Source organism: Lipotes vexillifer, unplaced genomic scaffold, assembly GCF_000442215.2.
Source record: "Lipotes vexillifer unplaced genomic scaffold, Lipotes_vexillifer_v1.1 scaffold501, whole genome shotgun sequence".
NCBI classification, from domain to species: Eukaryota; Metazoa; Chordata; class Mammalia; order Artiodactyla; family Lipotidae; genus Lipotes; species Lipotes vexillifer.
This window is the reverse complement of record NW_006770014.1, coordinates 174185-188116: the sequence shown is the minus strand read 5'-3', so window position 1 is coordinate 188116 and position 13932 is coordinate 174185. Positions and strand designations below refer to the sequence as shown.

At 42.9% G+C, this 13932-nt stretch overlaps 1 protein-coding gene across 1 annotated transcript in view; it reads right to left on the bottom strand.

The window, feature by feature from the left end:
- The window catches only part of MBOAT1 (membrane bound glycerophospholipid O-acyltransferase 1), a 124198-nt gene that overhangs the window by 51442 nt on the left and 58824 nt on the right, over positions 1 to 13932 (bottom strand). The window contains exons 2-4 of the mRNA XM_007445948.1: positions 13133 to 13278; positions 12169 to 12246; positions 8289 to 8384 (exon numbers count right to left, since the gene is read on the bottom strand). Of these exons, the coding sequence (XP_007446010.1) occupies positions 8289 to 8384; positions 12169 to 12246; positions 13133 to 13278 (320 nt within the window). The remainder of the gene's footprint in view (positions 1 to 8288; positions 8385 to 12168; positions 12247 to 13132; positions 13279 to 13932) is intronic.

Below are 13932 nucleotides of genomic sequence, written 5' to 3'. Positions count from 1 at the left end.
TAGGGAAAGGAAGGTGGCTTTCTGAGACCTCCACAAGCACCTCACATCTCTGTGCTCCTGCGGAGCTCTTCCCTATGCCAGGAATACCCCTCCTCCTGCTAAAATGCATGGTGTCTCTGACACCTGGCACTGTGCATAGCATACTGCAGAGTAAAAAATTGTTGTAGAAATGAATGAATATACACTTGTGTCCTAAAAAGAAAGATGATACAGATGAGAAACAAATAATAACCTACTTTAGGCTAAAGTCAAAGTTTTTTGTTCAATATCCCAACCAAATATGGCCAGAGGGGCTGTTTAATTGAGGCTCCTGGAAGCATTAAAAAAAAAAAAAAGGACAAATACTAGAGTATTTAACTCATTCCTTTAGTGAACATCTATGAAGAGCCAGGAACTCTTCTAAGTATGGGGGACGGGGTGGGGGGGCCCAGTTGTGAGGTTGAACCAAAAAAAATAAAGTTTGTTGATTAAACACTGGGGAAAGTTATGACCACCATTTAAAACTACTTTTGAGACTTCCCTAGTGGTCCAGTGGTTAAGATTCCACCTTCCAATGCAGGGGACACGGGTTCAATCCCTGTTCAGGGAACTAAGATCCCACCTGCTGTGGGGCAATTAAGCTGGCGCGCAACTACTGAGTCCACACACCACAACCAGAGAGCCGACATGCCGCCACTACAGAGGCTGCGCGCTCTGGAGCCCACGCGCCACAACTAGAGAGAAGCCCGTGCACTGCAGAGGAGGATGCGTGTCACAACTGAGACCCAATGCAGCCATAAATAAATAAATAAATAAATAAATAAATAAATAAATAAATAAATATTGTTAAAAAGGGGGCCTTCAAGATAGCGGAGGAGTAAGATATGGAGATCACCTTCCTCCCCACAAATACATCAGAAATACATCTACACGTGGAACAACTCCTGCAGAACACCTACTGAACGCTGGCAGAAGACCTCAGACCTCCCAAAAGGCAATAAACCACCCAGGTACCTGGGTAGGGCAAAAGAAAAAAAATAAAGAGAGACAAAAGAATAGGGATGGGACCTGCACCAGAGGGAGGGAGCTGTGAAGGAGGAAAGGTTTCCACACACTAGGAAGCCCCTTCGCGGGCGGACACTGTGGGTGGCGGAGGGGGGAAGCTTCGGAGCTGCGAAGGAGAGCACAGCCGCAGGGGCGCGGGGGGCAAAGCGGGGAGATTCCCGCACAGAGGATCGGCGCCGACCGGCGCTCACCAGCCCGAGAGGCTTGTCTGCTGCCCCGCCGGAGGGGGCGGGGCCTGGGAGTTGAGGCTCGGGCTTCGGAGGTCAGATCCCAGGGACAGGACTGGGGTTGGCGGCGTGAACACAGCCTGAAGGGGGTTAGTGCGCCACAGCTAGCCGGGAGGAAGTCTGGGAAAAACTCTGGATCTGCCTAAGAGGCAGGAGACCACTGTTACAGGGTGCACGAGGAGAGGGGATTCTGAGCGCCGCCTAAATGAGCTCCAGAGACAGGCATGAGCCGCGGCTATCAGCAGACCCCAGAGACGGGCATGAGACGCTAAGGCTGCTGCTGCCGCCACCAAGAAGCCTGTGTGCGAGCACAGGTCACTCTCCATACCTCCCCTCCCGTGAGCCTGTGCAGCCCGCCACTGCCAGGGTCCTGTGACCCAGGGACAACTTCACCGGGAGAACACACGGCGCACCTCAGGCTGGTGTAACGTCATGCTGGCCTCTGCCGCCGCAGGCTTGCCCCGCATTCCATACCCCTCCCCCCCTCCCCGAGTGAGCCAGAGTCCCCTAATCAACTGCTACTTTAACCGTGTCCTGTATGCGCAAAGAACTTATACCCTCAGGTGACCTACACGCAGAGGCGGGTCCAAATCCAAAGCTAAACCCCAGGAGCTGTGCGAACAAAGAAGAGAAAGGGAAATCTCTCCCAGCAGCCTCAGGAGCAGCGGATTAAAGCTCCACAATCAACTTGATGTACCCTGCATCTGAGGAATACCTGAATAGACAATGAATCATCCCCAAATTGAGGTGGTGGACTTTGGGAGCAACTGTAGACTTAGGGTTTGCTTTCTGCATCTAAGTTGTTTCTGGTTTTATGTTTATCTTAGTTAAGTATTTAGAGCTTACTGTCATTGGTAGATTTGTTTATTGATTTGGTTGCTCTCTTCCTTTTTAAATTTTTATATATATATATTTTTTCCTTTTTTTTTGTGAGTGTGTATGCTTCTTTGTGTGATTTTGTCTGTATAGCTTTGCTTTTGCCATTTCTTCTATGGTTCTGACTGTCCGTTTTGGGGTTGTTTTTGTTTTGTTTTTTTTAGTATAGTTTTTAGCGTTTGTTATCATTGGTGGATTTGTTTTTTGGTTTGGTTGCTCTCTTCTTTCTTTCTCTCTTTCCTTTTTTTATTACTTTTTTATTTTTAATAATTCTTTTCTATTTTAACAACTTTATTTAATTCTTTCTTTCTTGCCTTTCTTTCTTTCTCTTTCTTTTCCTTCCTTCCTTCCTTCCTCCCTCCCTCCCTCCCTCCCTCCCTCCCTCTCTCCCTTCCTCCCTCTTTTCTCCCTTTTCTTCTGAGCCATGTGGCTGACAGGGTCTTGGTGTTCTGGCCAGGTGTCAGGCCTGAGCCTCTGAAGTGGGAGAGCTGAGTTTAGGACACTGGTCCACCAGAGACCTCCCGGCCCCAAGTAATATCAAACAGCGAAAGATCTCCCAGAGATCTCCATCTCAACACTAAGACCAAGCTCCACTCAACGACTAGCAAGCCACAATGCTGGACACCCTATGCCAAACAACTAGCAAGACAGGAACACAAACCCACCCATTAGTAGAGAGGTTGCCTAAAATCATAATAAGTTCACAGACACCCCCAAAAACACCACCGGACATGGTCCTGCCCACCATAAAGACAAGATACACCTCATCCACCAGAACACAGGCACCAGTCCCCTCCACCAGGAAGACGACACAACACACTTAACCAACCTTTGGTGTCTGCCTGGGAGCAGACACCAAAAACAACGGGACCTATGAACCCGCCGCCTGCTAAACGGAGACCCCAAACAGAGTAAGTTAAGCAAAATGAGAAGATAGAGAAATACACAGCAGGTGAAGGAGCAAGGTAAGAACCCACGAGACCAAACAAATGGAGAGGAAATAGGCAGTCTACCTGAAAAAGAATTCAGAGTAATCATAGTAAAGATGATCCAAAATCTTGGAAATAGAATGGACAAAATATAAGAAACATTTAACAAGGACCTAGAAGAACTAAAGAGCAAACAAACCATGATGAACAACCCAATAAATGAAATTTAAAATTATCAAGAAGGAATCAATAGCACAATAACTGAGGCAGAAGAAGGGATAAGTGACCTGGAATATAAAATAGTGGAATTAACTACTGCAGAGCAGAATAAAGAAAAAAGAAAAAAAAAAAAGAATGAAAAGAATTGAGGACAGTCTTAGAGACCTCTGGGACAGCATTAAATGCACCAACATTCAAATTAAAGGGGTCCTAGAAGAAGAAGAGGAAAAGAAAGGGACTGAGAAAATATTTGAAGAGATTATAGTAGAAAATTTCCCTAATATGGGAAAGGAAATAGTCAATCAAGTCCGGTAAGCACAGAAAGTCCCATACAGGATAAATCCAAGGAGAAACACACCAAGACACATATTAATCAAACTATCAAAAATTAAATACAAAGAAAACATATTAAAAGCAGCAAGGGAAAAACAACAAATAACACACAAGGGAATCCCCATAAGGTTAACAGCTGATCTTTCAGCAGAAACTCTGCAAGCCAGAAGGGACTGGCAGGATATATTTAAAGTGATGAAGGAGAAAAACCTACCACCAAGATTACTCTACCCAGCAAGGATCTCATTCAGATTTCATGGAGAAATTAAAACCTTTACAGACAAGCAAAAGCTGAGAGAGTTCAGCACCACCAAACCAGCTTTACAACAAATGCTAAAGGAACTTCTCCAGGCAAGAAACACAGAGAAGGAAAACAGCTACAATAACGAACCCAAATCAATTAAGAAAATGGGAATAGGAACATACATATCAATAACACCCTTAAATGTAAATGGATTAAATGCTACAACCAAAAGACACAGACTGGCTGAATGTATACATAAACAAGACCCGTATATATGCTGTCTACAAGAGAGCCACTTCAGACCTAGAGACACATACAGACTGAAAGTGAGGGGTTGGAAAAAGATATTCCATGCAAATGGAAATCAAAAGAAAGCTGGAGTAGCAATTCTCATATCAGACAAAATAGACTTTAAAATAAAGACTATTACAAGAGACAAAGAAGGACACTACATAATGATCAAGGGATCAATACAAGAAGAAGATATAACAATTGTAACTACTTATGCACCCAACATAGGAGCACCTCAATACATAAGGCAAATGCTAACAGGCATAAAAGGGGAAATCGACAGTAACACAATCATAGTAGGGGACTTTTAACACCCCACTTTCACCAATGGACAGATCATCCAAAATGAAAATAAATAAGGAAACACAAGCTTTAAATGATACATTAAACAAGATGGACTTAGTTGATATTTATAGGACATTCCATCCAAAAACAGCAGAATACACTTTCTTCTTAAGTGCTCATGGAACATTCTCCAGGATAGATCATATCTTGGGTCACAAATCAAGCCTTGGTGAGAGTGGGCAACCTTGTCTTGTTCCTGATCTTAGAGGAAATGGTTTCAGTTTTTCACCATTGAGAACGATGCTGGCTGCGGGTTTCTCATATATGGCCTTTATTATGTTGAGGTAAGGTCCCTCTATGCCTGCTTTTGGGAAGGTGTTTATCATAAATGGGTATTGAATTTTGTCAAAAGCTTTTCCTGCATCTATTGAGCTGATCATATGGTTTTTCTCCTTCAATTTGTTAATATGGTTTATCGCATTGATTGATTTCTGTATACTGAAGAATCCTTGCATTCCTGGGATAAACCCCACTTGATCATGGTGTATGATCCTTTTAATGTGCTGTTGGATTCTGTTTGCTGGTATTTTGTTGAGGATTTTTGCTTCTATGTTCATCAGTGATGTTGGCCTGTTGTTTTCTTTTTCTGTGACATCTTTGGTTTTGGTATCAGGGTGATGATGGTCTCGTAGCATGAGTTTGAGAGTGTTCCTCCCTCTGCTATATTTTGGACGAGTTTGAGAAGGATAGGTGTTAGCTCTTCTCTAAATGTTTGATAGAATTCGCCTGTGAAGAACTAGAACAAAAAAGTTCACAATTTGTATGGAAACACAAAAGACCCCAAATAGCTAAAGCAATCTTAAGAAAGAAAAATGGAGCTGGAGGAATCAGACTCCCTGACTTCAGACTATCGTACAAAGCTACGGTAATCAAGACAGTATGGTACTGGCACAAAAACAGAAATATAGATCAATGGAACAGGAGAGAAATCCCAGAGATAAACCCACGCACATATGGTCACCTTATCTTTGATGAAGGAGGCAAGAATATACAATGGAGAAAAGCCAGCCCCTTCAATAAGTGATGCTGGGAAAACTGGACAGCTACACGTAAAAGAATGAAATTAGAACACTCCCTAACGCCATACACAAAAATAAACTCAAAATGGATTAAAGACCTAAACATAAGGCCAGACACCATCAAACTCTTAGAGGAAAGCACAAGCAGAACACTCCATGACATAAATCACAGCAAGATCCTTTTTGACCCACCTCCTAGAGAAATGCCAATAAAAACAAAAATAAACAAATGGAACCTAATGAAACTTAAAAGCTTTTGCACAGCAAAGGAAACCATAAACAAGACCAAAAGACAACCCTCAGAATGGGAGAAAATCTTTACAAATGAAGCAACTGACAAAGGATTAATCTCCAAAATATACAAGCAGCTCATGCAGCTCAATATCAAAAAAACAAACAGCCCAATCCAAAAATGGGCAGAAGACCTAAACAGACATTTCTCCAAAGAAGATATACAGATTGCCAACAATCACATGAAAGGATGCTCAACATCACTAATCATTAGAGAAATGCAAATCAAAACTACAATGAGGTGTCACTCCACACCAGTCAGAATGGCCATCATCAAAAAATCTACAAACAATAAATGCCGGAGAGGGTGTGGAAAAAAGGGAACCCTCGTGCACTGTTGGTGGGAATATAAATTGATACAGCCATTATGGAGAACAGTATGGAGGTTCCTCAAAAAACTAAAAATAGAACTACCATACAACCCAGCAAACCCACTACTGGGCATATACCCTGAGAAAACCATAATTCAAAAAGAGTCATGTACCACAGTGTTCACTGCAGCTCTATTTACAATAGCCAGGACATGGAAGCAACCTAAGTGTCCATCGACAGATGAATGGATAAAGAAGATATGGCACATATATACAATGGAATATTACTCAGCCATATAAAGAAACAAAATTGAGTTATTTGCAGTGAGGTGGATGGACTTAGAGACTGTCATACACAGTGAGGTAAGTCAGAAAGAGAAAATCAAATACCATATGCTAACACATATATATGGAATCTAAAAAAAAAAATGGTTCTGAAGAACCTAGGGGCAGGACAGGAATAAAGATGCAGATACAGAGAATGGACCTGAGGACATGGGGAGAGGGAATGGTAAGCTGGAACGAAGTGAGAGTGACATGGACATATATACACTACCAAATGTAAAACAGATAGCTAGTGGGAAGCAGCCGCATGGCACAGGGAGATCAGCTCAGTGCTTTGTGTCCACCTACAGGGGTGGGAGAGGGAGGGTTGGAGCGAGATGCAAGAGGGAGGAGATATGGGGATGTATGTTTATGTATAGCTGATTCACTTTGTTATACAGCAGAAACTAACACACCATTGTAAAGCAATTATACTCCAATAAAGAAGTTAAAAAATATATTTAAAAAAACAAGGGATTACAATTACTCCTCTAAAGGACACATGTATGTTATTGTTAAAAATAAAATAAAATTACTTTTAATGCTATAACTTCACGACTATATTGTTATCTTTGTTGCTGCCGTATTTTCCATATTTTGTTAGCAGTACACATTGTTAAAAAGTAAAGAAGTTTGTGAACATGTTTCAGAAAAATTGAAAAATTATGCTCTACAATCTGGGAGGAAAGGAATAAGGAAAGGAGGCAATTCAAAGGGAAAAAGGGAAAATCGAAAGGACCGAGGGTAAGAGGAACCAATGCCCAAAAAGCTAGTCTGAGACCAAACTACGGTTATCGAAATCCCAATGCAACAGATTTTGTGTCCCAAACAACACTTTGCCTTCCGAAGCCCTTCACAGTGGGACAGTTTAGTTGCACAACTTGCAAAGTTCACACCAATGCGCAGTAATTTGTAGTTCTTTATTTCATTGACTATTCTCTACCAACTCATCGAATGAAAGGCAATTCAACCTGAGAGGAGAACCCAGGCTCTCCCTGACTCCATGCTGCCTGCGTAGACCATGAGCAAACTCCTACGGAAGTAACGTGGATAATGTACAATGTGTCATGAGGAGTAGCTCTGCTTTAGTACCCATTCCTCAAGGTTCATAAAAAGTTGCTCCTAAACGAATACCAACAGAGCAATAGAATTTTCACTGATCCACCGCCATCTTCACCCTGTGACCAATCAGGAGAGCGGTGGCCCCCAGGTTAAGGCTATGGTAACAGACAAAATTTTTAGAAGAAGTATGGAGACCCCTGCTGTGCCAGGCATTGCCCTTCTCATCGCTAGAAGTCTGGGGGACCTGGGAAGGGGGCCAGGGCAGCCAGGGGGCATTCAAGGGGCTCAGGGTAGCAGCTATTCATCAGCTAGTATGGAAGAATTTTGTATTATTAACCAGTAGGAGATAAACACCAACTCTGTGTTAAGGGCCTTAGAATAGGGGTTGGCAGACTTTTCCTATAAATAGCAAGATTGTAAATATTTTGGCTTTTGTGGGTCATATAATTTCTGTCATAACTACTCAACTCTACCACTGTAGTGCAAAAGCAGCCAGAGGCAACACATAAATGAGTAAGTGCCTGGGTATGTTCCAGTGTAACTACAGAAACGGGTGGCCATAGCAGAGCTCACCGTCCCACAGATCAATCAAATCTTCAACCTCAACCTCATTAGCACAGTCTTACCAACTGATTTAATGAGCTGCCGATGACTCTTACGTGCATACTTGATCTTTACAGACCCCAAGGGACGGAGTCAAGGGACTCAGCAGTCAAGGGGCTGCTGGACTGAGTCAGAAATCCAACTGTCCCCACACAAATTAAGATACTCACCCAGAAAAATCTGTAGTGAGAATGCCATAGTGGAAGATGTATATTCGGCTGATGTGGCATATCGTAAGGTAGCCCATTGCTACAAAAAAGGAGTATCTGGAACCAAAAACACAGAGGATCAGATTGTTGCACACCCACTCAATCAACTTTCTCTTCTCTCTCTCCCTCACCCTCCACATGCAATTAGTCACAAAGTCCTATGTGGTCCATCTCCATCCCAGCCCATCCCCTCTCCTCACCTTCACACCCACTGCTCTGAGCCCTTCATCTTTTCTCACCTGGACCACTGCAGTAGTTCTCAACTATGGCAGCGTAATGGAATCACCTGGGGAGCACCAGGCCCCACCCCCAGATACCCTGATTTCATTGGGATGGGGTGCACCTAGCAGATATAATCCCAACGTGCAGCCAGAGCTGGGAACCACTGGCCTGTAAGGTCCTTCACTCAGATTTTCCTCTTCACAAACCATCCTGTTTACATAATGATCTTCCTAAAATACAAACCATCATCATACTGCCAACCACTCCCTTCCCAAAACACTTTGTTCTCTTGGCTTCCATTCTCCTTGTTTCCTTCCCAGCTCTGTGGTCAATTCTTCCAAGGCGCTTGCTCAGCTCATCTGCCTCAATCTAATCCTTAGGTGTTAGCATTCCCAGTGCTCTGCTTAGAACCCTCCCTGCTGATGCCTGAGGCTTCAATTACCACCTACCTACTCACGTTCACTCCCTGGCCTCCTTCAGAGACAAGGTCCTGACCATCCTGTAGTATAAACCCCCAATGCACACACACACACACACACACACACACACACACACACACACACACACATGCCATTCAGAACATTCATCAACTTGTACATATAAGGATAGGTGATAATCTGATTAATTACCGTCTCCCTTACAAGCCTGAAAGCTCCATGAAAGCAAGGATGGTCATGTGTGTTTCATTCACCACTGTGTGCTGAGTGAACCTACTGTGTATTGAGTGAACAAACAATAAATGAATGTTCCTGGTCTTAAAAGTCTCCAGTGGATCCCACTATCTAATCACATCCAAACTCCTGAACACAGCATCCAAGGTGCTTCGCATGCTAAGCTCTACCTTTCCTTCTGGACTCATCTCCAGCCATGTTCCATATCCACCCTGTGTTAAACCACAGTGGACTGCTCCCTTTCCACAACTACATCCTGCATTTTCAGGCCAGGAATCTTTCTCCTTCCTCTGCCTGCAACTCCTTGCTCCCTCCTATGGTCTATCTGGAAACTAACTATCAGATAAGGCTCAGCTCCAGTGTCACCTGGCATAGTCTTTTGCTGTATCCATCTCACCCCCACTCCCAACACAATTCGCTGCTCCACTGCCTGTATTTCTCTAGTGCTACATGCTAACATATATAATTATAATGTTAAAATCATATGTATGGATCTGTTTCCCCGACTCTGAGCTTTCATTTTTCTCCATCTCAGGAAAAAAATCTGTATCCTATAGAGTTGTCCTAGAAAGAATATATTAGCAATAATGATAGGAAATATTAAATGTAATAGTATATTAAGTGATATACTAAATAAGAGTCTATAGATCAAAATAATGAAACATAATATATTTACAAGTGCTCAGCCTAGCACCTGGCACCAAGCAAGTACTCCAAAATTGGTAACTGCATCACCAAGTTCCCACATGAGGCCTTCCATCCCAGGAGATATTATATTCTGTTCCAGTTGGTTCATATGAGGTAACTGACTACCTGTGATTTCTGCCCAACAGAGTGGCTTGGGAAGGAAACAGAAATGGCACCCCAAGAACTCTCTAGATAAATCCTGAATAACAACAATCAGTCCTGAAATGGGTTAGTTCCACATAGCTGCAAATATTAACCTGTCCCCGCCTATTCCCAGCTATGCATAGGACAGGGCTCATAACTCGGTGAAAGGAAGAGGAAAACAGTTCACAAAGAACCCAGAAATCCTGGTCTTGAGGAGAACTTAAGCTCAAACCACCACAAACCCTACATTTCACAGGCAGGAAACCTGACATGCAAAGAAGCTGCCTGGCTTTTCCAAACCCACACTGCTGGAAAGAGCCAGGCTTCCTGACTCCAGCTTCTTGTTCTTTCTCAGCGGCAATAGGAAACAACTTCCATCCATCGGGAAATGTGAACCACTCCCTATTTCTGCAGTATTGGCAACCACACAAGCAAAGAAAGAGGGGAAGAACTTGTTCTGGCATTTTTTCTTTTCGGTCTTATGACATGGCTCTCTGCTACCACAACATTATTTTGCGGAAACAGTCAGAGCCTGTCTGTAAAGTCTCTGCCAAAGCTGGAAGATTCCACTCCTGGCCGGAGACTAACACAGAGAACCTGGAAATGCAGCTTGACCCTCTGCAAAACAGACTGCACCTCACCAACATCACACAAGTGTGGGGAAAGCTGACATATTACAACTGGTACGGTAGTTGGAAATGTGCTCTAGAGATGCAACAACACTTCTATATAAATCATTTAATTACTTACAACATCAAGTGCAGGAAAAGCCAGGCATCTTTACCTCCCAGTGAAAAAAGCATTTTGTCATAATATGAAGCATTTCCCAAACCCATTCGTACCAAATTATAGAAATACGGATTTCCTATTTCCCTTCTGAAGGAATGACTCTATCCCCTTCAAGGAGGGCACTTAGAAGAGAGATGATTAGAAGTCAAATTTCCAGAGCTCCTTTGAACACAAAGTTGAATGATTATCCAAGTTAAAAGCAGGCAAAAATATTTTCCATTACAAATCAGAAATTTATTGGAAGTAATTACAAGATTATACACTCAAAAATTAAATTACAGTGCTTTTAAGAAGTAAAAGAATTGTGCTAATAGTCTCATTAATCAAAGAACTTTCTGAGGCTGAAATAAGGCATCTGCTTTTGAAGAGAAGCCATCAGAAAGGAAGCCACAGAAGGGTGAAGCTCTTTTCAAGTATATTCAGTCATTCCATAAATATTTATTGAGCCTTTATTTGTGCCAGGTATTGTTCTAGGCTCTGAGGCTATAACAGTGAACAGGAGAGAAAAGTCTTTGTTCCCACAGAGCTTCCATTCCAGTGTTACTGAGGCTGAATTAATTCTGAGGTTTCAGAAAGACCATGGGAAACAGAGACAGTGCAAAACAGCTCTTCCAGGTATCTCCCTGGATTGTTCAAGCATGTAGTCTTCAAGGGAGAATTAAATTACTTCTGTACTTTGAAGTCAAAATAGCATAGTAAGAATACTTTTTCCTTTTTTTTTAACACTTATTGGACATATGTAAAGTACACAAAACTTTGACCTATTTCATACTCAGAAAACCTCAGCCAAGTTCAAGATAACAGACATATCCATCACCCCCCAGGCTGCTTCATGCCTCTTGTGGTTCCTTTCACATCTCCCTGAGCCATCTCACCCCTGGTTACCTCTGATCTGATTTCTGTCACTACAGATTAGCTTGCATTTTTGAGAACAGAATTTGTGGGTCCTCCTTCATTCAGCATGTTGATTTTGAGATTCATCCATGGCATTGTGTGTAGCAATCATTCATTCTTTTCTATTGCTGAGAAGTATTCCATACTGACCATCTGGGTTGCTTCCAGGTTGGTGCTATCACAAATGAGGCTGCCTAATTCTGACAAACTCTCTTTCACCTGAGTCCCAATTCACATCACACTTTTTTTCTGTAAAGCTTTCTCTGAAGACTCCCAGCATTTAAGGTTTCCCATCCCTCCTTTCTGATATCCCAGAGCACTTAGGATACGCCCCATGTGGCAAATGGGGAGGGCATCCCTTCATCCTAGAAATATATTTCAATTTCAAAGACATGAAAAGCCTCACCTTGCATCGTTCATTCCCAGGGTCTTACCTGTGAACATTGGATGTGCTTGCAGTGACCATGATTCCATAGCACATTAACACCAGCACAAAAAGATGCACAGAGTACCTGTAGGCCATCATGGGGAGGAAAGGGAAACACTGAATATATTTCATATTAACATACCTCTTGGCCACCCATACTGCACCTCCACCCCCACTCCCACAAAAAAGCAAGTGATCCGTTACCCCATGTTTATGTAGGAGAAAATAAATCAAGTATTTTCATTCTATGTAATTAAGATACTGTATGACACTAGGAAGACATGACATAGTCTGCCAACTGAAGTGAAGAGAGTTCTTTCTTTCAATTTTAAAGTATCAAGACCACAACTGAGCTGCCCCAGATACCAAAATACTCATCATCCTTTCCCAAATTTTCATTGAAGGAGGAAGAGCCATAATCTACTACCCTGAACAAAGTCACAAATTCCCTTAAGTTGTACTTCCAGAAATGTGCATTCCTAAAACCTCTTCCCCAAGAAATACCCCTCCCAGGGGATCTGCCCAGCTTTCCTAGTAGACAAAGTCTTAGACCACAGGCTTTCTCTGTTAAAGAATGACACATTCCCTAACACCAGCACGAAAACTATTGTTCTACTCTAAATGCAGGATTAACACCAGTATCTCTAGCAGTGATGCAAGAAAAACACCAATATCTACAACAGTTAGGAAAGGTCCCTCGTTGGGAAAATTAAACCTTAGAACATTCCATTTACATGACCCAAGGTGAGATCAGCAGAAGTCTAATTTTAAGAAAAATTCACTGAATTGATTTCTAATAGAGTCCGTTTATTGGTTCCAGTTTCTTACAGTAAATGGAGATTTCTCAACATCCCCAACATTTTACAATACGAGTAAATATCTTTTTTTTTTTCCTTAGTGCCTGGGAAATGCCAAGAATATCGCTACAAAACCAAATGATAAATATTAGAATTCAGGAGGCTCATACTCACCAGCCAAAACAAAAGATGACAAAATAGATGCCAAAAATGGTGGCGAATGCATGCCGGACATCAGGACTGGTTTTACCAGGACTCAAGTAGCTGCGGAACCAGAAAGCCGCAAACAAAGCAAAGAGCTGGCATGCCACAAAATTCACCTGTATGGGAAAAAAAAGAGAGAATCGAGACTTTTAATGTTTGGCCTGTGGGTGAGTCTTCCCTCCTTCTTTCAGATTCTACGTCAAGGTGCATCTCAGACTTGGATGTTTTCCTCAGTAGAGCATTCGTTTGGAGGAGGTGCGAGAGACTGAAAAGATAACCATACCCTCATCTGGTATAAGAAGTGACAAACCCAAAACTTTCTTCTCCAATCTCTGAGACTAGCCAAAGCTGCTTTCCCACCAACAAACCGGAGACTTTCTATTGGAAAGGGGCCTTATCAGACTGTGAGATCACTTTGCTGGGTGTCTTCCCCTCCCCCACCACCCAGCATTATGTTCTTCTTGAGATGCAGATGAATCAAATCCATGAGGCTGGGCTTCCCTGGTGGTGCAGTGGTTGAGAGTCCTCCTGCCGATGCAGGGGACACGTGTTCGATGCAGGGGACACGTGTTCGTGCCCTGGTCCAGGAAGATCCCACGTGCTGCGGAGCGGCTGGGCCCGTGAGCCATGGCCGCTGAGCCTGCGCGTCCGGAGCCTGTGCTCCGCAACGGGAGAGACCACAGCAGTGGGAGGCCCGCGTACCGCAAAAAAAACAAAACAGGAAAAGGAAGAGCACAGGACAGGAAAGGCAAGAAGTGATAGACAAGAGT